Source organism: Crocodylus porosus, unplaced genomic scaffold (genome assembly GCF_001723895.1).
Source record: "Crocodylus porosus isolate Cpor-Errol unplaced genomic scaffold, CroPor_comp1, whole genome shotgun sequence".
NCBI classification, from domain to species: Eukaryota; Metazoa; Chordata; order Crocodylia; family Crocodylidae; genus Crocodylus; species Crocodylus porosus.
Genome location: NW_017728931.1, coordinates 46366605 through 46392563, shown reverse-complemented (window position 1 = coordinate 46392563; position 25959 = coordinate 46366605). Strand labels below are relative to the sequence as shown.

Here is a 25959-nt window from a genome sequence, read left to right as displayed (position 1 = left end):
ACCCACCCCCCCAGCCACAATATACAAGAGTAAGACTTCATTTTAAGCTATTGTACTATCACTGCTATGTACACTATACAAACACACGTGAATCAGGACAAAAATACTTTCTGAAATTAAATTAATGTTATAGTAAGTGTTGGATTTTTAGAATGTAAGTTGGTATTTTTCTGGTTCAGAGATGGCAAAACCCCTTGCTGAAAGGAGTATTTCTGGGGGCAAGAGAAAGGACTTCTGATGGGAAAGGTCAGCAGTTGGGGGGTAGGACTTCTGGTTCCAAGATGGCGACCAGGGGGCAGGGCACCCGTCAGGGGCCAGGACTACCCATGCGGCCCTTGGTGGCTTGCCAAAACTTGGTAAGCAACCCTCCACCCGAAATACTTGCCCGCCCCTGTCTCAGCCCCAGGACTGCACTGCAGCCAGCTTTCCCCGCTTCCAGAGACATGCTTTGGAGATCCTCAGAGTAACATTCTCTAAGTAGGAAATAGGGGCAAAACATGGCTTCTCTCTTTGTACAGGGTTGTGCCCTTGGGAAGCTCTGTAAGCAGAGCAAGTGCAGCTCTGTAAGCAGGGAACACGTCACACATCATTCCACAGGACTGGCCCCCTGTCTTAGGCAGGACAATGGGCAATATGCATTTCACCCATTGAAGCAGATTAGCTGTGGCAGGACACATTCTACCTCAGCTGATCCGCTTGATTTGTCAATGTCTGTTTATACCCCAAGAGTTACTGAAACATGCAACATACAACAACACGCTTATGAAGACTCCATTCTGTTGTGCTTAAGCATTCTATGCACAGTAGCAGGACAGCCAGGAAAGAACTAAGTATACAATGTTGAAACCAAAAAGCAACAATCTACACAGGTGAGATGTGTTAAAACAAGGACAACTCAGATTGCAAAGACTGGGCAAAGTTGAAATAAAATCTCAACTGTGTTAACTGACTGGAAGTTTAGACAGCGTGTTCAGACTCACCCATGGCAAACCCATCATCAGTGAAAGCTGCTCCACTTTTGTTCTTCTTATTCAGTTTCTCCTTGCAGCTGATAGAATGCTCTACAAAATTGAGAGTCTGAAACGAGAGACGAGCACCTGAACCAGACCATCACTGCAGAGTAAGATGAGCTAAATTAAAGGGTGGCAACATGCAATTTTGTCAATTACATTTTACAACTACACACCCAAAAATATTCCAAGTTTCTACTTTTCATGGAAATTCCATCCCTTTCCTAAGCTTTTAAGGAAGTGGGGTTTGGTCTGTAAAATACAAATTAAAAATGAAAGACATGTTTTTCATTAAGTCTGCTCAAGTTAGGCCCTTTCTATACTTTGTATAACATTTTAAAGTAATAATATCAATGGCCTGAGCAGAGACTGAGTGCTTAATGAAGCTTTAAACAAACAAACAAACAAGAGAGACCTTTGTAAAATCTAGCACCTAAAATAAATACATAAATAAATTCAAGATGTCAAGAATTTTTTAGGAAGCTCAGTAAAGAAAGTATGACTGAATTGAGTTCACTTGGATGTCCTAAGTCATCTCATGTGCTTTTATTACTGTTTAGGAGGAGCCACTGTTTTATATCACTGCAGTAAAACCACACTGGAGGGGCAGGAGACTGGTGCACTTGCTGCAATTTGTGAGACCAAAGGCCAGTTCTCTTCAGCCACAAACAGACTATTCCAATACTAACCCCATACTGTGTGGTGTGTGTTACGCTATTAAAGAAAACATATTTTAAGTGTACAGAAATATTTAATGGAACTCCCTGGAATAAGAAAAAAAACACAGAAAAAAAGTGCAGAGGATGAAACAAATTCCTTCTACTCATGTCTTAATGTCAGTCTTTTTCTAGTTATTTCTGAGGTTCTCCTCATTTCTACCCCCATAATGCTATCTCTGTTTTCAGAAATTTCAATTTGTGGTTCAGTCACCTTCAATTAACATTCCATTTTAAAAGTTTATTAAAAATACTGGATGGTTATCAGGAATACTCTGGCCAGATTATAGAGTAGGATCTGGCCTCTATCCTGAACTGCATCCAAGTACTTTCACGTGAAGCCCTACTGAAGTCAATGAGGCTTGGTGGTGCAGGAATATAGCAAAGCAACTCCAAATAAAAGATCCAAACAGAAGAGGGTCTTAGTTTTTACATAATCTGAACTAGAATTAGAGGTTGAATATTTCCAAACTGCTGCTTTAAGGGAACTTTCAGAAAAGGGACACTAACATAAGGTCTTTGATTTTCCTCTCTCCATCTCTGACTAGCCCTGATGTCTCTTTTCTTTCTTACCTTTTACAATATCTCCAATTTAAGTAAATAAAGATATATTTAAAGTTATTTTTTCAGTTGGCCCAGTCCCCTCTGTTCAGTGTTGGGAACTGGTGCCTAAGTCAATATCAAGAAGCAGAGTCAATTAGAACACTTTTTTTTTTACAACCAAACTAGATACAGGGGCCAATTAGTTCTTCAGTTCATAGCTAAGAAAGAAATTAATAGAATCTGGAAACAAATAATCTACTGCACCTACATTACATTTGTAGTACGGAGCATCACACCACAATTTAATCTAATAACATTTTAAAAAAATAGGCATCACTATAGGTGCTGGAACTACTGACCAGTGGGGGAACAATAATATAGAAGTTGCGCAAGTGCATGTTCTTTGGACTGCGGAATTCAGGAGCAAACACATCCACAAGCATTTTGAAGTACTCCGTGCCTTCTGCAAAATTACGTGTGAGATCACCAAGAACGGAATCTAACTGCCTGTAAAGAATGAGAAATGTGTTACCCGATCATTTCCTGTTAGCAACTTTTCTCTTCATTCATTACCAGTGAGAGAAGGCTTTTGACAAGAGCCCAATGTATTTGCACACAATGGATTTTCCATACATTTTTTACTATTTTCCAATTGAAACACAGCTCATTTCCTTTCATTCCATTCCATACACAAACAATCCAAGATGGCCAAAAATTGACTTCCTCACTAGTATCAGAATGGTGTCAGAGAATAGGATTTACCTCAGATGTCTCCACATGAATGCACAGAGCCTAGGAAACAAACAAGCAGGAAGAACTGAAAGTCCTTGTGCAGTCATGGAATTATGACACGATTGGAATAATACAGACTTGGTGGGAGCTTACATGACTGAAGCACTGTCATGGATGGGTACAAACTGTTCAGGAAGGACAGGCAGAGGAGAAGAGGAGTTGCGCTTTATGTAAAAGTGCTGCACGATTGCTCAGAGCTCCACTCTGAAAGAGAAGCTAGGCCTGTTGAAAGTCTCCAGGTTAGGGTCAGAAGGGAGACCAACAAGGGTTGATGTCATAGTGAGTATGGGCTATAGATCACCAGACCAGGAGAATGAGACTCTTCAAACAGGGAACACAAGTTTCCAGATCACAGACTGTGGTTCTCATGCGGGATTTTAAATCACCCTGATATCTGCTGGGAGAGCAACACACAAGTGCACAGGCAATCCAGGAGGTTTTTGGAGAGTGTTAAGGATAACTTTCTGATACAACTGTTGGGAAGACCAACTAGGGGCTGTGCTCTTCTTGATCTGCTGCTCACAAATGGGAACAAATTGGTGGGGAATGTAGAAGTGGATGGCAACTTAAGCAGCAGCAATCACAAAATGATTGTGATCTAGATCCTGAGGGAAGGAAGGAAGGAAGGAGAGCAACAGAGTAAATACTCTGGACTTCAGAAAAGCAGACTTTCACTCAAAGAACTGAGGCCAGCCTGAGAGGAAAAGGAGTCCAGGAGAGCTAGTTGTACTTTAAAGAAACATTACTGAGGGCGCAGGAATGAACCATCCTGATATGCACAGTAAAATAAGCAAGTATGGCAGAAGACCAGTTTGGCTTAACAGGGAACTTCAGTGAGCTAACACACAAAAAGGAAGCTTACAAGAAGTGGAAAGTGGGGTAAACTAGGGAGGACTATAAGAGTATTGCTCGAGCATGCAGGGGTGAAATCAGGAAAGTCAAAACACAACTGGAGTTGCAGCTAGCAAAGAACCTGAAGGGTAACAAGAAGGGTTTCTACAAGTTTGTTAGCAACAAGAGAAAGATCAGAGAAAGTGTGGGTCCCTTACTGAATGGGGGAGGCAACACAGTGACAGATGATGCAGAAAAGGCTGAAGTACTCAATACCTTTTTTACCAGAGTCTTCACAGGCAAGGTCAGCTCCCAGATTACTGTACCTGGCAGCACAACCTGGGGAGGAGGTGAGCAGCCAATAGTGGCAGAAGAACAGGTTAGGGACAAATTAGAAAAAGCTGAACATGTACAAGTCCATGGAGCAAGCTAAGGAAGTACAGGTTGGATGAACGGACTATAACATGGAGAGAAAACTGGCTGGACTGTTGGACTCGAAGGGTAGTAAGGAATGGCTTGATATCTAGTTGGCAGCCAGTATTAAGTGGAGTTCCCCAGAAGTCAGTCCTGGAGCCAGTTTTGTTTAATGGCGCCATCAACAATCTGGAAGATGGGATGGAGTGCATCTTCAGCAAATTTGCAGATTACACCAAACTAGAGGGAGCAGTAGATATGCTGGAGGGTAGGGCTAGGAATCAGACAGACCTAGATTATTTGGAGGACTGGCCCAGAAGAAATCTCATGAAGTTCAGTAAGGACAAGTGCAAAGTCCTGCATTTAAGATAGAATAATCCCATGTATTAGTACAGGCTGGGAACTAACTGCCTAAGCAGCAGCTCTGCAGAAGAGGACCTGGAGGTTATAGTAGACGATAAACTGAATGAGCCAACAGTGTGCCCTTGCTGCCAAAAAAAGGGCTAACAGCATACTGGGCTGCATTAGCAGGTGTGGTGCCAGCAGATAGAGGAAAGTGAACATTACCCTCTATTTGGCACTGGTGAGGCCACATCTGAAGTGCTGGGTCCAGTTTTGGGGCCCCCACTACAGAAATGACGTAGAAGAGTTGAAAAGGCTAGCATAGGGCAACAGAAACAGGTGGGGAGCTGGGGCACATGACTTCTGAGGAGAGGCTGAGGAAACTGGGATTATTTAGTTTGGAGAAGATGAGACTGAGGGGGGATTTAATTGCAGCCTTCAACTATCTGAAGGGTGGTTCCAAAAAGGATGGAGCTAGACTGTTCTCTGTGGTGGAAGATGATAAAACAAGGAGCAATGGTCTCAAGTTGCAGCAAGGGAAGTTTAGGTTAGATATTAGAAAAAACTGTCCCACATGGAGGGTATTAAGGCACAGGAACAGGTTACCCAGAGAGGTTGTGGAATCTCCACCCTTGGAGGTTTTTAAGACCTGACTAGATAAACCCTTGACTGGGATGATATAGTTGGGGATAGTCCTGCTTTGAGAAAGTTGTTTGACTAGATGCCCTCTTGAGGTCCCTTCCCCTAATTTTCCATAATTCTGTGATTTGTGGTTATTTTTTAAAGTCTCTTTCTAGCCAGGAAATGGATGCCCAGAATGTAAGATACTCATAGGCAAGGAATTTTCCTGAGGCAAATTTTAATTAGGAAGTGAACTCTATGGCTGTGTCTACATGAGCCAGACATTTGCTTCCCTGGAGACAAGAAGCAGTGGCACACCTTATGCCACTGCTACTTGTCCGCAGAGAATACCTGTGCCAGGCACACTCTAGTACACAGCAGGTTACCCGGGTGGGGTAGAGGAGGCTGGGGCCAGCTACTGTGCTGGCCCCAGCAGCCTTACCTGGGGTCCTGGGAAGCTGCAGCCACAGCACTCCTGTAGCTAGGAGTCTGCCTCCCATTTTGGGTGGCACGTGGTACTGCCACATGCACCCCCTTTTTTTTCCCCCCCCCCACATAAGTTATTTTGCCCCAGGATCTCCTGGGGTCAAAAAGAACCTCCCGTGCTGCAAGGTAGCAGCACAGAGACCACCTGAATGTGCAGTGTGTGGCTACAGTTTTTGAAACAATACTATTGTATCTGCTGAAATAATATTTCAGCTTATTTTCATATTTGTAAAGCATCTAAAAATGTTTTAAAAGCATGAGAAGATTTTTTTTCAAGCCCCACATCATAAAATGCAGTAGGTTACCTTGCTGCTTTGTGTGTTTCTTCTGAGAGCCCTTCTTCTTTCACCAGTTCCTCAAAATTCACGATATCTTCAAGATCAGGAACAAACCTACATTGTTATTGTATATTAGGTTTACAATTCAGTTCTGATTACATTCACTCACTTAATCACCATCATCATTTGCCTTAAAGGTTTTACACTGATTTGCTCTTGCTTATACCAAATCTCCAATCATTTTCTTATCCAAGCTATCATCTCTATAACCAAACTCACTCCCCTCTTCGTTATCCTTTCACAAAACGTTTTGCTTTTCCCCCACCACCCTGCCCCACTTTTCCAGCATCTTCTCCCATCCTTTTTAATGCACATGCCTCCCCGTTTCATCAGAAAATGTCTTTTAAACAGTGACATGCTATTTCCACACCACTCAAATGTATGGTACAAGAGGAACCTTTTTTTCTTCCCTTCCTGCAGGTCTTGTCTGTTTTTTTGTAGCAGTGACGGTATTTTTTTCTTTTATAATGCAGTAAGACTGCCTGAACTTAATATAAGTTCTCCTACTGAGAACAGCCAGAGGAGCTGCCACAATGGCAGAACTAAGAAGCTCTGTGCTTTAAGTATGAAAGCACGAATAACACCATGAAATAATGGTATTAAAATGTGTGTGGGTACCTAATTGCACTACTACAGCAGTGAAGTCCACCAGATCTTATCATTCGTACATAGCCCATGGCATTGCCTTTCAAAACAAAAAAAGAAAATGAGTTAGATATTTACATATGCACATTTCAAAGTTCTTGTTAATTCTGAAAGACAGATTAATATATCCTCTGTAATACAGTTATGCTGTAAAGCTGACTGCAAAGAGAAAAATTATGTTGATGTTTCACAGTTTAATGGTGCACAGTGAAACTAGAAAAATAAAACGTAACTTGCTCATCTCATGAGCCTGTGTTCACGGAATACGTATTTTCACACTTAACTGAAGGCCAACATTCTACAAACATTTACTCCCTAATACACAAATTACATTTGGGAGTAAATGTCTGCAACTCAGACCTTAAATGCCTATTTCATTAACAGCCAAAGGTATTTCATCCACATATTTTGAAATATCCGGATTCAAGAGTACTTTTCCCTATACTGGAAAGATACTAAATCTGGACAAAAAATGGGTTCCTTTTTTGCATAGCTGAAGGAAGAAAGTATCAAGAACACTCACAGGAGGCATAGACGGATTTTGTTATGGCCATCAAGGGCCCATTTTTGTATAAACAGGTGAAAATCCATTCCCTTAACACAGTGCACCCATTTGTGCTAGGATTAGACAGTCCTCAACCTTAGCACTTTAGTTACTGGATTATGAAGACATACTGACCCCGTATTTTTAGATAGTGTTACATACCTATTTGGCTTATGAGCTGCCTGAATTGGTCGAGGTAACTTTGTCCATCAGGTGTTATTCCAAGTTTTCTGATGCCCCGGTTGAACTTTTCTGCCCTCTCAAAAGGGTACTAGAGAGATGATTTCAGCATAAATAAAATAGATATATACTAGTTTTTAAAGAATATAACTGACTTTTCATGGTAAAGCTATTTCACAGTCTCTTTCCACCCCTGTCATCTACATATACATTGCCTAATCTTTTGCAAGCATGACAGTGTTCAGACTACAACTAAAACTTAATTTCAAGATAGACCATTTATAAAAATGTTATTAACTTTAGTTGTAAACTTTGGGTCTAAATTAAATTAGACAAAAATTGTACTAATCATCAACAGCTTAACAGAAGGAAAAACATATCCAATCCTATATAAGGTTAAGGAATGATACATCATGTCTGCTGATGAGTATCATCTTAGTTAGTGTTCAGTAAGAAGTAAAAATAAATTAAATCAGATAAAATAGTATGAATGCAGGAATGTGAATTTTTTCCTGCGCTGCATTTTGACAGGATTGAATGTGTCACCTTCCATTAATACATTTAATTAAAATAAAAGGAAAAAGCTGTGACATTTTGTAGCATGGCACATATCAGCTTAATGTCTCAGAGCACAAAGGCAGCATTGTTTTAAATCAAATTCCCTTTTACCTGACGCATTTACCTTATGATCATTTTGATCCTTCACTTCCCTGAAGAACCGTATATCTTTAATTAGTCGAGATTTGATATGCTCATCATACATGAACTGGCTAAAGATGTAAAACTTTTTCCTCAGAAACTGGTATGTGAAATTCACCTAGATTGTAACAAAAAAAACCAGACTCAAAATTAGAAACTCCCTTTCCAATAAACATGTACCTCTAGTGACTATTGTTCAGTAACTTCTTGAATCATTTTAATTCTGTATAACAATGTAAATTCTGCTGCTGGAAAGAGGCTCCACCTTTGCAGGTCTCAGGCAAGCTCAGCAGTACCTCTCTCACTAAAAAAGGAAACAAAAAAAGTCAACCTTCTCTTCTTGAAGGTTCAGTTCCCTTTAAAGCAGGGAGGTAACAGGGCAGAGGGAACCTGCTATTTAAAAGATCAGTCCGTGTGCCACGAGAAGTACAGCACCTACAGTTTAATTTTGGATTATATAGTTGCTGTTCCTCTGAAATGATAAAAATGTTCCAAATTGAAGAGGAACAGATTTAAGCTCAATTACTGTCTCCCCTAATATTTGGAGTTTCATTATAAACCTACCCTGTTCTTTAAATTTGTTCAAAGTTTTCTAGAACTATTTACCCATGGGGCTACATCCCACCTTTTTCAAGTAGGAAACCTTGGAGATTTTCAAAACCCAGCTAGACAAAGCCTTTGCTGGGATAATGTAGCTGGGGATGGTTCTGCTTTGAACAGGCGGTTGGACTAGATGACTTCTTGAGGTCCCTTCCAACCCTAACTTTTTATGAATCGAAGTAACAATTTCATTGTCTATTTAGACAATTCAGCCCAGACTCAGAGGTAAATAAGTAAGGTGCTCAATTAGCCAGGAAGTGATGGGAGCAGGAAAACAACTTCTGTCACAATAACCAACAGCCAAGATGAGCTGTACCAATATTAGAAGCCATCTATGCATTTCCCCCCCAGTGTCAAATAACAAGAACTCATTTATAATAATCTTATCATTCCAAGTGATACCCTGAGAGAGAGCACTTTTCTTTCTGTACACATGGCTCCTCAAGTTCCTATATTGCCAATGGCATAGTGGAAAGATGAATAAGATGAAGAAAGGGATACACAGATCCTAAGATACTGAACAGCTGTCTAAGATTTGATTTCATGGGTTGAACTTTCTAATCAAGCTTTGGCACCATACCAAATGTTCATATTATTTCAATTACTCCAAACATGTGATTTACAACTGATAAAAATGAGAAGATTAAGTTCCTGTTGAAATGAACATCTGCAAAGGCTTCCCAGACTCAGCATCCTTATTTAGGAGTCTCTGCACATGCAATTAATGTGACTGAATAAACTCCAGTGCAATTTGAGCCAGAGTAAATTAAATCTCAATGTCACCATCTACCCGTGCATTTAAGCTCAGTAATTTACTCTGCCATCACATAGTTGCCTGTGTCTGACAGGACAATCATACACTGAAGTAAGTTAATCTTCTGAGCCTTAATTGCAATGCACATGAAGACAGTAACACTTCACTGCACAGTAAATTAGTCTACTTCACAGTAAAATGCACATGTAGACATGCCCACTTATTCTCAGATCACACAGCCCTACAAGGCTACTAACCTTATTTGAAAAATCATTGAATACTCTACACTGCTGAATAGCATCCACATTTAGAACAGGGAAGTAATAAAACTTAGGGGTCATCATTGACCACAAGATGAACATGAGCCTGCAATGCGATGCTGTACTCGGCCTTGGTGAGGCTGCAGCTGGAGAACCGCGTTCAGTTTTGGGCTCCACAATTCAAAAAGGATGTGGAGAAGAGCCACGCACATGATTCGGTCAGGAAAACAGACCTTACGACAACAGGCTGAGCGCCATGGGGCTCTTTAGCCTGGAAAAGCGCAGGCTCAGGGGTGATCTGATGGCCACCTATAAGTTTATCGGGGTGACCACCAGGATCTGAGGGGAACATTTGTTCACCAGAGCGCCCCAAGGGATGACGAGGTCAAAGCGTTATAAATTACTGCAAGATCAGGCTGGACATAAGGAAGAATTTCTTTACTGTCCGAGCCCCCAGTTTCTGGAACAGCCTGCCATCAGAGGTGGTTCAAGCACCTACATTGAACACCTTCAAGTGCAAACTGGATGCTTATCTTGCTGGGATCCTATGACCCAAGCTGACTTCCTGCCCTTCGGATGGGGGGCTGGAATCGATGATCTTCCAAGTTCCCTTCCAGCTCTAATGTCTATGAAATCTATGAAAACCACTTATCAATCTCAGCCCAGAAAACAGTGAAAATATTAAGTGACTTTGGCCAAATATGTAAAAAAACAGTGGCCTTACATTTCCCAAATTCTAAAAGTAAGTGGTAGTTTGACTATTTAAATTGAAATATGACAAACTGGAACCACATTTTTAAGAATACTGTGCTTGAAATGCAACATAAAATGGCATCCTAACAAATGTTAACAAAACAGCAATATATAGTACTCAAACTGATTCAGACTTTTAAAAACTAAACCTTATAAACACTTATTTTCATCGCTACTGCAATTTGGAATCTCACCAGAATATCTCTACAATAACTTTACCTAATAAATACTAGCAGTATAACAATTCAAAACCCACTGACCCACTGCTTAGTGTTTGCAGACGGCCTTGTTAAGTCAAATGCAAAACTGAAATTGTACTAAATATTCAAAGGTCAAAAGATGCTAGAAGTGCATGTGCTTTTTATGTTTATTAAACAAAAGCAACAGTGCAAGAGATGCTTACTGTTGTGTTCATGATTCCTGTGCCATGTGTTCGAATTGAATTAGCAATGTGCCGGATATTGATAGTGTTCAAGTGCTTATTATTGCTGGTTCTTTCAATGAAGATCTGCAAAGAAAAGGTGATCGTTATTCACTCAGTATCAAAATCAGCAAGTGATATACATAATACAGGTCTAGACTGCATCTCACCTGATTATTGAGATTGTAGAGGTAGCGTGATACAAAAACATGAATATTTCTCATGATTTCCAAAACATCCAGACCCTGAAACAACATGATCAATTAACAAATTTTCACAGTAACAGCTTCCTTGGGAGTTTCAAATGCATTCACAGTAACAATTATCAATGCAAGCTATTTGAAAGCATTTTTGGAAGCACAGTCCAGTTGCATATGAAAATTGAAACAACTTTTCCTGTTAAATCTATGATGTTACTTTGCAGTTTATTCTGGCCCTCTTCAATATCTAGGAATTAGCATTTTAAGTTTTCATATAATTGTTTTACATTCCAAGTCAAATGTATACCCATGTCTTTTAATCCATTTGAAAAAAAGTGTTCTTAAATCCTATGAAGTGTATGGAAATAAAAGTGGAAAAAAAGTGGACTGGTATATATTTATAAATACAAATGCCAAGATTTACAAATACCCATTTCATTTTTTCTTTCTTATTTACTATTTAATTAGTCTCAAGACTCAAAAAGAAGGACTACATGTCTCAAAAACAGGATTTTTTGTGTTTAATCTTTATCAGGCATTAGTCTTTGGTAAATTTAATTAGACCAAGTTTTGAGAAACTGGCATATAATTTTGTATTCCTGTTTTCAGAGATCTGTTTTTTAAGGGTTTCTGAGCATCCAAAACTTCAAATTTCAAGTGAACAGTTGTTGTGGGTGTGGAATTCCCTTCAAAAGAAAGGTAGTCAGGCCCCTCTATTTCCAAAGAGAACTAGAAAACAATGATTAAAATTCCCAGCTGATTTCCACCATGGGTGCTTCAGTTTCTGATTCATTCATATCTTGAATAATAATCTAGTACAACAAAAACATGCCGTATATAAACAGAAAGCACCCTCCAAAAACTGTACCTGTTCTAAAGTCTGACTGGGAAGATGTGCTTCTGTCATGCTCAAACCATAACGCTGAGTTGCTAAGTTTCTCATTTCACTGTATGTAGCCCAGTCATGAAGAGCTACAGTTGTTAGGTTGTAAAACGTCTTGTCTAGATAGTGCGTCACATAAACTGTAAAAAAAATCAATAATATAATATGGACTGAATCTCCAGCTGCTAAATAACAAACAAAACAAAATCTGTTAGTTTAAACAGACATGGCATTAAATATGGCATTCTCTTGGAGAGGACTGTAAAACAAAATAGATAATAGCACATGTAGTATAACACACACACACACACACACACACACACACACACACACACACTCCAGGTAGAAAGAACCACATGGTTACCAATAGGGCTGTGCAAAACTTTGGGTGTTGATTCAATCTGGAGGGGATACGGCCCCATTCGGGGGCTGAATCTCCAAATACAAATTGAATCAGGGGACCAATAAAAGGTCCGAATCGACTTGAAGCTCTGAATCAATTTGGAAAAGATTCGGAGAGCTTCAACGATTTGGCTAGTCCCTGCCTGTTGCAACAGGAAGCTGGAGATGGACTTGGAAATGGTAAGTAGGGGGCAGGGGAGGGGAGGCTGGAGGAGGGGACCATGGGGATCCCCCACCAGGCCCCATCCCCTGCCTGTTCCCCCAGTACTCCCTGCCCACTCTCCCAGCCCCCTCCCATGGCAGCCCTGCCTACACCAGCTCCTGGCCCTTTAAAAAAAGCTCTATTCACCGGCTGCTACCTGGCTGGGGGGGTGGACCCCTGCTGCCCCCCACTGCCCCATGACACATGGGGGCTCTGCCATGAGCACCCCCAGCATCCCTTGCTCCTCCCCAGCACTCCTGCCTGCCCCAGCTCTAGCCCTTTAAAAAAAACAAAAATACTCCTCACTCACCAGCTCCTGCAGTGGCCTCAGAGAGCTGATGCAGAGGCCCCCACATGTCATGGGGCAGTGTGGGGCAGCAGGGATCACCCCCCTGCTGGATAGGAACCAGTAAGGCCGGGGGTTTTTTTGGGTACCCCCCTCACCAGTAGCACCTGGTGAGTTGAAGCAGCCATTGCTGGGACTGGGAGAGTGGACGGGGTCTGGGCCTGTATGATTTGGCAGCAGCCGAATCAATTCGGGATATTGATTAAAAAAAAAAAAAAAAATCACTGAATTGAATCACTGTCCCCTGAATCAGTCGAATCTAAAGCAAACACTAGCCACTTCGCATAGGTCTAGTTAGCAGCAACTACACTAGTAATTTCCTCTTTGCATCATTAGGCCATGGAGGCATGGAAAGAAATAAAAGGAAATAGGGAAACATAAAAGGAAAAGAAGGAAAATGTTCAAAGGGTTAGCTGGGAAGCAAAACAGTAGAGAAAATTAGCAAGCAAAAAAATCTGTTTATTCCAACCCACCTTTGATATCAATGAAACGATTGAAAAATCGTATTGGGTTCAGACAGAAAAAGTGGGCCAAATCTTTCATTCCAACTCTGAAAGGATTTCTGTCTTCTAGCTGTAGATGTGTGTGCACAGAAAGACGTAGGTCCTTTTCTATTTCTTTACATAATTTATCCAGTAAATGCTATTGGAAAAGTGAAGAAAAAAAATCATGCTCTTTCCTTTTACAATGGTGGTTTAATAGAATTAAAAACTACCTTCAGATCTGTAACAGTTACTGTGGCCTCTAACACACAGAGCAATGTTAAGACAAATCAATGCACATACGTGGAAGGGCTTTAAAACTCCTATGTGCAAAACCACACACTCAGGTGCAAAAAGTCTTTAGATTACTGTAGCTCAGAAGATTAAATACAGCAACTATAGGCCACTTTGCACACAAAGCAGAGGCTTCACACGGTGGGGAGGGAGTGGAAAAAGTCACACCTTTACTTGATCCGGATGAACTTCCCCAAGTGCCTTAACATAGAACCTTAGAAAATCCAGAGTGTCAAAAACATTTCTAACTTGTTGCGGTCTTTCTTAATTCTATGCAACAGAAAAAGCTACTCTACTATTTTTCTGCAATACAAAAAACCTGAGAAAGCTAAGTGCTGGCATCTTCTGAAGGGTGGCTTGATTCTAACAAGGTTGAGAACCACAGCAGTAAGGGCACGTTTACATGACACAACCTCTGCAGTAGAGCTGAGTACATGCCAGCAGAGCCCCCTGATGGAAATATGTATTTGCCAATGTGAGGGGGGTTTTTTGCCACCTCCCTGAATGAGATAAACTAAGCCAGCCAGGAGTTTTGTAGAAATAGTTATTTGGCTGGGGGAAAAGGGGATTATTTTTCTAGCCCAAATAGCTATGCATGCAGAACTTTCTACCAAGGGTAAATTTCTGTCTCGGCATCTGTAAACCAGAGAACACTTCTCGACCTCAAAAGAGGTACATTGATGATAGAGTTCCCTGCACACTATGATAAAGGGAGCTATATACATGCCTGTGATGGTCTAAAATGAACAATGTTTTTGCTTTTAACCATGCCTCAAAGCAGGCAAACAAGATTTCCACACTAGTTTTATGGAAAATCTTACATTTCAGGCAGTAAAAGCTAACTCTAATAGACACTCCAATTAAGCCACTGACAGTAATTCCAGTACTTGAGCAGTTACCTCATTTAGAACGTCCATGATTTCCTTGTCGTAGCACTCCAGAAGTACCTCGTACGATTCTAAGTGCCTTGCATTCATCATCGCAGGTACACAGTCCCGTAATGCACTAAACATATACTGAAAAAAAAGGATTAGAAAGACACTAACTTACAAACTACAGAACAAGTACACACCAACATATTAAAATAGTGTACATCACCTAACCAGCCTGAGCTAGAGGTCAAAACCTCAAATCTCAAGAGTGAAGCTCAACTCATTTACTTTAATTCAAACACTCCCTCCATCCCCTGCAAAAAAAATTAAGGCCAAGTAAAGACATTATACTTTTGCCAGTGTAAGTGATTGGAAACCAGTCTGTACCTGTAACAGAACAGAAGTTCAGCATATACAACTGGTCTATACCCATAACAGAAGTTCAGCGCACAGACTGATTTAAAATGGCAGAACTCCCATCACCCCAAAGGACAAATATGTGTTCTGTTCACTACCAATATAAACTATGCTGCTTATAGAAATTTGCAGCAACTTAGATTCTGCCTCGGGCTTTTCGAATGTCTGTACATATTTAGCTTTAAGTTGAAAAAAAAAGAGGATTGAAAGCCATCAGCTTCAATTTTTCTAAAAAGCAAGACAGAGATGAGTTAGCTATTTTAAATAGTTTCTCTGCTATTGCAGACCAAACACCATACCCCCTTCCCACAAGTTGACGTCCTAGCAAAGACCCAGTTTTAAGCTTTGGTCAATCAGAACAGTGAATTAACAGTATGTGGCAAACGGATGAATTTAGTGTCTTGGGCCAAGCAGTTCATTGCTGGCAGCACCTAAACTCTGATGCTTCAGAGTTAGCAAAAAAAAAAAAAAAGGTGTATGTACATAATATAAATAATATACATACACACTTCTTTTTCTTGCATGCCACATCCCCTAAATAAGACAGGTGCCTTGTTTTTGGAAGGCAGGATGAAGAAAAGAGATTTCCACAGCTGTGGTTGCATGAAGCAGGGATACAGCCTAATCTTCTCTCTCTTTCCACCTCAGGCCAAAAATCAGCCAATTCTGCTGTGAAAGGGTTAAAACTGCAGCTTTTCCCTGAGCAGGAAAGGGAGGGTGAGCAAATTGAAACTCTGTCCCTGCTGCAATTCCACTTTTAAGGGCTCCCTCCTCTCAATTTGATTGGCATGCTAAACTGAACCATTAATGTCTCTTTGGGTATTTTTGTTGATGAAACTTACGTGCAATCTAGCTGCATCAACTGCATTTTCATACACGTCATCTAAATAAATTGGAAAGACTGCTCGATGCCAGTACAAGAAGCAACAGTCACACTGCACTTTGACTCTAAAATACAAGATACTTATTAAATCACATAACACAGCTCAAGAGAGCACATCAACAAGCCTGTACTTCAGCAGTTGTAACCTCTTTGAGATTTTTAATATTCACTTCCCTAGTTTTAGCTTTTCAGGATAACACTAAAACTCCAAATATGCAAGAATACAGTATTTACCATCCCTCCACTGGCATTTCAAAGGAACTAAATCCTGGATAAATGGATGCCCTTTTTTTGTCACTGCATCCATAAGGAACCTGTAACTGCTACTGAAATGTTGTTTCAATCGTATAACAAAGGAATTTCTTTTCTCAGATCGTATACCAGCTATAAAATATGGTGCCACTTATGGACTAATGTGGTTATCACCAATACTAACAGCAGGTTTTGCACTTGAAAATTAGAACATAAAAAAGCATTAAGATATGGTGCCATAGCTAATTCTGTGCTATAGTCATGCAAATGGTAGGAAGATCATGATGTAAATTCTCCACACACCAGAAGTATCCGCTTGGATATACAAATCAAAGATCTACAGAAAACATTTACAAAGAGTAACATTACACCAAGTTACTGCTGAATATCCACAACCAATTGCAGTCTGAACAGTTGGGAGGAAGAAGTTTAAATAAAATAGAAAAAAAGTGTTGCAGCTAGCTTTACTTTCAATTTGGAGGTGCAAACCAAGAAGGCTCCTGCTCCCAGTAAGTGATGGTTACTGTTAAACTCACTAGAAAACACAGTGGATCATGCAACAGGCACTGAATTTTCCACGGCCTGCATTAACTTATGAAAGAGGAATTCCACAGACCACATTCTGACCACCCATCATTACACAGAACCAGCCAACTGCATGCAGCTAGATGGAGAATAAAGAACTTCCTGCAAGATTTTGTATGTTGGATCATGATATTTTATTTTTAATGCCACTAGTCTCCTGAACCTACTATGCTACTACTTACCGTTCTGAAAGTTCACTGATTAAGTCCAGTTTTTTCAGAACTACCTGAAGTGGAAGCAACTCTTCATCTTTAAATGTTTTCTGAAAAAAGGCACCAGAAGAAAATGGAGAAAGTCACTTGTTGTGTTTAAATGCAGAACAAGAACTATTTTTAAACTGTTCTGGCAAGATGGCTGATCAATTCAGTAATGAACACTGTTCGTTACCATTGATAGTGTGTACAGCAATCTGCACAATGGTGGTACATACCATCTGTGTGCCCACACTCAGTGCAAGGGAAACAATTAGCCGTCTCTGTTTTGTACTTGGCCCATTGAGGATATTCTCAGCCAGCACCAAGGCAGAAAGGACATCCAGGCGCTGCTCACTGTACTTCTTGTCAGAAATGACCCTTTTCTTGGAAAGGGAAAGGGAAGGAGAGAGAGAAGGAGGAAAAAAATACCATCAAAATAAGTTTGGTATTCATGGAAAAGTTACCAAAGCCCCCAAACAGCAATTTCTCCTCCTCTTCTTTTGACAGTTTGACTTTTTTCAGTCTTAAGACTAGGCACTGAAACACAGGATACACAGTATATATAGGTTTTGCAGAAACTTCATGGTTTCAAACAGATTTTGTGACTATGCCACTTTTGAATTGTATTATTCCCATTTGTAAATTTAAAAAAAGTGTTTGGTTCTCCAGAGATGTTTTGGGCTCCTAAATGTATTTAGCAAACCTATGCACATGTATTGTTTACACATATAATTTATTTAATCTTCACAGGATAAGAAAATGCAGAATCAGACACAATAAAATGGTTTTAAAAGCATCTTGACGCCTATCTTGCTGGGGTCATCTGATCCCAGAAGTCTTTCCTGCCCAAGTGCAGGGGGGCTGCACCTGATGATCTGTAGGGGCTGAAAGGGACCTTAACATCTATGAAAATAAATAACAGCATGCAACTCCTTTGGAGGTTAGCTGCAAAAGCAAAACATATATGCTAGCACTTCTCATCAGGGCAGCTATGTTGAAATCTTGATTCATAATGTAATTCATAAAACCAAGATTGGATCAGTAAAGGCTGCAAGCAAAGTGAATTGTCATGCTTCTGGAGAAGCATACACTGCACCTATGCAACTAGCACCTCCATAAAGTAAAATTAATACTATACCTATTCCTTTTACAGAATTTTGTAACAGCATTACACAAAGATAAAAACAGCAATCTTATATATACACAAAACACCAAAGTTATTATACAGCCTGACTGTGCGTATAAATGTGCTTACTTACATGCACACAATAACAACTCGTTTTACTTACCTTAGCTACAGAAATAGCGTTAAGAGCCTGATACTGCAAATACTGAGCGATGTGAGTCACAGAATCAGCCACAACCACACTTCTTCTGTAAAATGTATGTTCTATTGCCTGCATTCAAATTTAAAAAAACAGAGATTAATATCAGTTCTAAGGCAACAATCTCACTGATTTATTTAGGCTAACTGCTCTTGCCCACTTGTAAAATGGAGCATTCCTCTTCTGTACCTTTATAATTTATATTAACTGCAGCTACTGAATGTGCTGCTCTTTTCAAAAGACAGAAAGAAAAACCCCCCCACAAAAGAATATTTTCAGGTGTTAAGAGGGTTAATAATATTGTTCAGTGTTCATAAAGCATAAAGAGCCTAAATTAAGCATCCATTTCCTTTTCTTGCTTAAAAAGGAGAACAGGGTGAAGAGAGAAAAGAAAATGTGGAAGGTGTTTAGAAATTGCACGCAACTTATTTTCTTCTCCAATCTCTTCCTTCCTACTTCAATCTAGTCTTTATGTAGAAGTTACACCCGTAATGTTTTCGCTCTTCAGAATGTGATGCTTCATTCTCATACTGCATAAATGCTTAAGTTCAATAAGGAATCAGAACTTGTGGCAAAGGTGATATCTTTTATTAAACCAACTAGATATTTGCAACAAAAAAAATCTTTATTTGCAAGCTTTTGTGCATACTCACCCTTCCTTAGGCACAGGCGAATGCAAAGATTGTAAACTTTCTCCTAAGTTTGATAAGTAATTTCAGTGCAAGAAGCCTACCTTGAGAAGTTCCACAAGTCTGCATAATGCTTTCACTGAGGTCTTGGTCATCGGCTTTTGCATTGACATGTAAAGATTCATCGTGGTTTTAATGATAGTGCTGAGGCTGTAAGCATAAAGAAAACCCTAAAAACAAGTGGGTAAAAAATGAAAGAAGTTCAACACTAGATGTCATGCAAGTAAATATACTGTGTCTTTTTTATTGTAGTTCAGAGACAGGACTTAATACCCTGAATAATCCCTGCTAGAGCTATCACAGCTCATCCACATATAATTCAGGCTTACTCATTCCTATAGAACTAAAATGTCAAAGCTATTTAGTTTAAGTTATCTAAAACTGAAAGTTATGGAAGCAACTTATTATAGATCTATAAATGAACAGATACAATTTAACCATAAGCAAATATATCAAATGTTCATGAACCTAACAGTACTAATCATATCACAGAATCAAGGTAACCAATGTAACTGTAACATCAATCTTAAGAAATCAGATTAAAACTAAGAAAAATGGAACAACCCCCAGGAATTAAGTGACATGCAGAAACAGCAAATCACTGTCAATCACCATTTTATTTTTAAAGGAAAACCTGTAGTTTTCAAAATAATAAATGGTGGAAAAATAAAGTGTCACTCAAACGCCAAGATTTACCAAATGTATCAAGATCAATTTATGCTACATCTAGAAAGACATTTCTCAAGTTCTTAAAACACTGTTTTCAAAGGAAAAGCAAGAAAAAAACTGAGTAACAGCAATTTGTCCATCAAAATGTTGATATACAGAGACCTATGTTACAAGCATCTACACAAGATATTTACTGCAGAGCTGACTAATTAGCTCTGCAGTAAAATAGCAGTATCTACATGTGCTGTGCTATTAGAACAGAGTAAACTAATTAACCCCACTGCAGGGCAGTACTGTCAGATACAAGTACCATCCTACAGCAGAGTTATTTACTCCGCTGCGACACTCATGTTAGACTGACAGGCCTGTTTGCAAGCCCCACACTGAAGCACTCATGCCCCACGCCAGCTCCTCCACAGCACACTGAGTCAGGTCAAAGCAGCCCCAGGCTGATCTACTGATCCCTGGGGCCCCCTACCACCAAAGGCTTATGCACCCCAGCTCAACATGCTGAGATCCCGGGCACATGTGCAAATGGCATGCCCAGGAGCAATAAACTCTGCTGTGAACCGTGCTGGAGTTTATTCATTTCCATTAACAGACACTCCCAGTAAGAACAGAATCTCTTATTGGGATAACTTTAGATCTCTTTATAGTCATTCAGCTGCTTTTCCCTACTTAAGAAACAAGTCTTGTTGCAACAAGATTTTAAACGTCAAAACAAAATTTTAAAAGTCCATTTTTTCCATAGTCTGAGGATAGCAGGACAAATTTTATTTTATCTTGAGTTCTTGAGCTAGCAGAATCCATTAGCAAAGCCAGGAGTAAGAAGAGCCATGCCAAGACACATTGGCCATGGACAGATGTTAAATTTGTACCAAGAGAAAAGTGTTTTTCCTAGCACAAGTGAGTCCACAGGCATTCAGAGGATTCTTGTGGAAGAAAACTGGCTCTCTTGCAAAAATGTTTGCTCACTTTCCAACTAGGAAGATCTCCTCTTCCCCTGTTCTCCAGTGATCAGTCAGACGTGCAGTATTCTTCCTCCCACCTCTCCTGGAAATACCCATTTCTACAGAAACTTTAAACTAGACAACCTATTTAATAATATAATAGGGAGAAGTCCTGCAGTGACATTCAACTATAAAGGACAGTGTAGCTTCTAAGGGTAAAATCAGACATCCCAGGTTTATCCCAGGTCTGGTTGTCCCAGTCTGACTTGCATCAAAATAGACACAGGACAATCATTTATACACTCAGCTTTAATGGCAATTAACTTGAATTAGCTGCAACGTTCCCATGAAAAAGTGTTATCTGGGATACTTTCAAGGTAAAAGGCTTTGTCCTGAGAGAACTCCAATGTCTGTTTTTACTCTTAGATTAATTTTTATACATGCTAGTTAACGCCCAGTCAACTATCCCGCAATCAGTGAGCATCATATTATAGATTATTCAAATTGTGTCCTATTAAGAAATTAACCACCTGTATAAAGACACTGCATCTAGTGGAGAGGTCTTCAGCAAACTTATCCATTCGCTGCTCCCTAGACAATATGGACTCCATTTTTGTCATCCATGAGCTCACAAAGACATAATATGACTGCATCTCTCTGGAGAAAAAAAAAAAACAGAGATGTATATTCATTTCCCACTTTTTTCTGAGCCTAAAGGGCTAACACTTCTACAGGAAAAGATGCAAGAACATTCACTTTCCAAATGTAATAGTTTTGTCCCCTTTGCAAGTGTCAGACTTCCTCAGACAAAAGTAAGCCTTAATGCTCCAGGGGCTGGTGTTAGTCCCTTGTTTTACTTGTACAAACTCAGTGAATTAAACCAATGTCAGGATTAAAATGTAGGTCTTTAATTCTTCCACGTCCCCAATGCTTCTGTGCAGAAGGCCATGTTGATATATCATTTAATCACTAACTAATTCAGAACTACATCTATTATAGTGTTTAGGTTAAACAGCAAAAGCTGCCAAAATGAAGATTTAAAACTAGATTTCAGAAAATCTTTGAGTTCAAGCTAAATAAAGCTTTATCAGCTTTGATTCTTCCAAAGGGATAGACAGTTTGCTACTATATTACTGCTTAACTCTACACAGTTTATTTTAGATAATGTACTTCCAGAAGATAAGCATGGTAACATTTACCCTTTTAACGCAAATCTAAGATGACTTTGAATACAGGACAACCCCCTTCGCTAATTCTATGCATGGAAAATTATGAATTTGTTATAATATTCCATGAATCAAATCTACTTCATGGAAGGTCATGTTAAATTCATCCCCCTCCACTGCTGTGATTCAAAAAGCAGCAAGGGGTCAGACCCCTCCTCCCTTGCCTCTTGTGCTCCTGTGCCTGTCTGCCAAGCCCCCGCTGCTGCCTGTCCCTCCCCATGAGCCCCCCTGCTACCTGCCCCTCCCACACCCTGCATCCCCCCCACCATTCTTCCATGCAGCCTGCCTCCCAAGCCATCTGGATTCAATTAAAATTATTTTAAGAATACCTAGGAGAACCTAAGCATTTTAGCCCTGCTCACTTTTTGTGGAAGTTACAGAGCACAACTAACAAGGTTGTCCAGGAACAGCAAGGCTGTGAACCACCCTAGAAGCAACCCTAGACAAGGTCTGTCATTTACTCATAGCTCCTGTTTTCCTCCTTACTCAGTGCATGGGTATGTGCATGGAGCGGGAGTGTTAAGCAGAACATGACAGTAACTTAACAGAGACCTATACAAGCAACAAAGCTAATTTCCCTCTTCATGTCAGCCAAGTTCTAGTAACCAGCACACTAGGCAGGGAGGAGGCAGTGGCAGAGGAAAACCAGAGTATCAGACAGAAACATTGGCTCCACAAAGACTGCTTTCTTCCTATGTTCTAACCACTGACATAAGTAATATAGGGGTGTGTTATGCCCTCTGATTCATCACAGCATAAAATAAGTCTTCTCCATAATGTTTATTATTTGCAGAGAACTTCGGAAATATTTATGAATATATATTTCCAAAAGAAGTTTTAGAAAAAAATGTAATACATATATTTTCCTCCCAAAAGAAAGTAAAGTTTTTTTAGTTACAGCAAACTTGAAGCAGCAGACAGAGGAAAGAAAAATATTTTCAAATAGAGGTCAAGCTGCCAATAGTGTTTGAAGAAAACTGTCACACAGACGGAGGAAAAGAAAAAAGGACAAGAAGCAAAAACTTTTAAGGAGAAGTGGCAACACTAAGTTATTCAACCTGCTACAAACATTTTTCCATAGAAACCAATTAAACCAGAGGAGGCTAATGGAAAAAAGCAGCAGCCCAGGGGAAAAAAGTAGATGCCAGTAAAAAGGTGAAATTGAAAGCGTGCTGGAACCAGCTGGAAATTAAAAGGCAAATAGAGAGACCTGCAAGCTTAAATGAAGAATCAAAATAAGCTTTACAAAAGAAAGTACTGCATTAAAATGTTTAATTTTAAAGTGATATCTTTTCACTATCACCATAATACAGCTATTTCTGGGGTAAATGAAGCAACTGTTTAACAGCAGAGTGACACTACACAGCATTTTAATACAGCAAATCATCACCATTATATCCAAATGGAAATTTTTTTGCTAAATAACGTAATGAGCAATGTTTCAAAGAGACAAGATGCTTTATAAAACCTACTTGGTAAGTAACTGAGCCTTCTGCTGTAGAAAACTTTCCCTGTGTGTTTTAATGGCATGAATGCTTTTCTTGTCCAGTAGTTTGGCAGCAGCTGGCATTTTCTGAATCAGAAAGTTATCAGCAAACCAAATAATATTAGCAGTTAATGTGACAGCTGGCACCTAAAGCATCAAAAAAGAAAAATGTGGAAAAAACAAGCAACATTAGAGTGGATGTGATATTCTGCATAATCAAAATTTTGCTATTTAAAGCTGAAATGCTATAACCCTAGGGCTTAGAAACTTTTTTTTTTTTTTAACTTGTGTATCACTGTCAAAATGTTCATTCTGATTAACAACAAAAGATTATTCAAGCAATTTTTGGTCATGTGTGTGACAGAAGCGCTAAGCTTATGTAAAAATCAGTCCCTGCCCTGAAAAGCCTATACTGTACGTCACTATGAAGAGCTATTACTGTTAAGTGTTCCTCAGCTATACTAGACCTAGCATCCAATAATAGGATTGTGTATTTTGAATTAACAAGAAACCAAGCCTATATCAGTTAGGTCCTTCAATTTTCCATTAAAAAAAATAAGACAAAAACAAGTCAGATGGCTAACTGATGTCAATCCCTTAATCAATTGGGAGAGGGAAAAGGATACATATAAAAAACAATGCACGAGGGGACAGGTAGCATTTTCTGTACTTGTCATTATTAAAATGAGTTAATGTCAAGAGATTTCACTGGCAAACTTAGCCAAGCCTCTTGAAAGCCTAACTCAGTCTAAAAAAAAAAAAAACAACAACAAACCACACACAGTTTAAACGTGTCCAAGAATAGCTTCAAGGTAAATACCCTTAACAAACAGAGATAAGGCCAACAGAGAATCCTTTTGTACTTCTGTTGGCAGACTCTACCCATCCATATTTCAATAAAAACTAAGAATTTATGTCAGTATGCTTTGAATACACTTTTTAAAATTAAGGAAACAGCGAATTTTTCACCTTTTTGCATACATCCAGTAATGATTTGTAAAATTTCTTGTCTACAGTCCGAAAAATCTGGAAGTGCAATACAAAGAGCCCACAAATTCCTATGTATTTATCTCTCTGGTCAATTTCTGAGGGTTCACCTTGTGCAAGAGACAAAAAAAATAAATATTTTTGAAGACTGCTTCCATACAAACAACATGAATGTTTTTTATATAATATAGTCAACATGAAAAAAATGCATCTAGCATTACCAAGTTTGGCTTCAACATTCGCAAAAATTGTGTGAATACTATGTGCAAATTCTTCAGCAAAAGTGCTATTCTTTGACACAGACACTCCTCCATTGAGAGAATCAAACTGTTGTTCTATGCAGGCCTGAACAAAGACAAGAAAAGAAGACCTATTCTCAATGCTAGTCCCATGAAGTCTGGGCTTCCAGTAAATACTGTTACTGTTAACAGATATTCTATAAACTCAAAAATTAAAAAAGCAGAAGTCCATGTATTTTGAAAATTAATATAATTTTTTCTCTGATTTGTTACCAGGTTGAATTTTAGAACTAGGAATGTTTTTAAGCAATAATTTGGTTTTTTACATTTTTAATTTGCCTATTTGCTTGTGTACAGCACAGAGGCCTCAGCGATGACAAAAGTATATATATATTTCTTAAACACACTTCAGTAAACATCCCTTTACTGATTAAGGATGCTACCCTCTTTTTTCTTTTTTTTAGGGAGTGAAATCAGTAGATATGCTGGAGGGTAGGACTAGGATTCAAAGAGACCCCAACAAATTGGAGGACTGGACGAAAAGTAATTGCATGAAGTTCAATTAGAAGTGCAAAGTCCTGACCTTAGGACAGGGAAATCCCATGCACTGGTACATACTGGGGATCAACTGGCTATGCAGCAGCTCTGCAGAAAAGGGCCTGGGGGTTACAGTGGACAATATGCTGAATATGAAACAACAGTGTGCCCTTGTTGCCAAAAAAGCTAACAGCATCATGGGGTGCATTGGAAGTATTGTTGCCAGATCAAAGGAAGTGATTATTCTCCTCTATTTGGCACTGGTGAGGCTACATCAGAATAGTGCATCCACTTTTGGGCCCCTCACTACAGAAAGGCTGTGGTCAAATTGGAAGGAGCCCAGCAGAGGGTAACACAAAAGGTTAGGGGTGTGGGGCACATGACTTCTTAGCAAAGGCTGAGGGAACTGGGCTTATTTAGTTTTGAGAAGAGAAGACTGAGGTGGTACTTAACAACAGTTTTCAACTACCTGAAGGGTGCTTCCAAAGATAATGGAGCTAGATTGTTCTCGGTGGTGACAGATGACAGAACAAGTAGCAATGATCTCAAGTTGCAGCAAGGGAAGACTTAAGACTAAGTTAAATATTAGGAAAAGCTCTCTCACTAGGAGGGTAGTAAAGCACTTGAACAGGCTACCCAAAGAGGTTGTGGAATATCCATCTTCGGAGGTTTTTAAAAACATAAGGAGACAAAGCCTTGGTTGAGACAATATAGTTGGGGATGATCCTGCTTTGAGCAGGAGGTTGAACTAGATGACTTCCTGAGGTCCCTTCTCATTTTCTATGATTCTATGCTGCTTATGACTCAAATTAAAATAGAAAAACATGCAATTCGTAGCTTGAGACTTACTCAGACATCTCAAATCTAATTTGTTTCCTACATGATCTGCT

At 39.5% G+C, this 25959-nt stretch overlaps 1 protein-coding gene across 2 annotated transcripts in view; it reads right to left on the bottom strand.

The window, feature by feature from the left end:
• WASHC4 (WASH complex subunit 4) overlaps positions 1-25959 on the bottom strand; it is a 55963-nt gene that overhangs the window by 8897 nt on the left and 21107 nt on the right. For both annotated transcript variants that reach the window (XM_019544781.1, XM_019544783.1), the window contains exons 11-30: positions 24515-24638; positions 24276-24403; positions 23293-23453; positions 21125-21251; positions 19020-19145; positions 18251-18358; positions 17198-17344; positions 16950-17029; positions 15890-15995; positions 14658-14774; positions 13456-13624; positions 12018-12172; positions 11120-11194; positions 10932-11036; positions 8145-8279; positions 7445-7553; positions 6712-6778; positions 6061-6147; positions 2629-2776; positions 981-1077 (exon numbers count right to left, since the gene is read on the bottom strand). In XM_019544781.1, the coding sequence (XP_019400326.1) occupies positions 981-1077; positions 2629-2776; positions 6061-6147; positions 6712-6778; positions 7445-7553; positions 8145-8279; positions 10932-11036; positions 11120-11194; positions 12018-12172; positions 13456-13624; positions 14658-14774; positions 15890-15995; positions 16950-17029; positions 17198-17344; positions 18251-18358; positions 19020-19145; positions 21125-21251; positions 23293-23453; positions 24276-24403; positions 24515-24638 (2371 nt within the window). The remainder of the gene's footprint in view (positions 1-980; positions 1078-2628; positions 2777-6060; positions 6148-6711; positions 6779-7444; positions 7554-8144; positions 8280-10931; positions 11037-11119; positions 11195-12017; positions 12173-13455; positions 13625-14657; positions 14775-15889; positions 15996-16949; positions 17030-17197; positions 17345-18250; positions 18359-19019; positions 19146-21124; positions 21252-23292; positions 23454-24275; positions 24404-24514; positions 24639-25959) is intronic.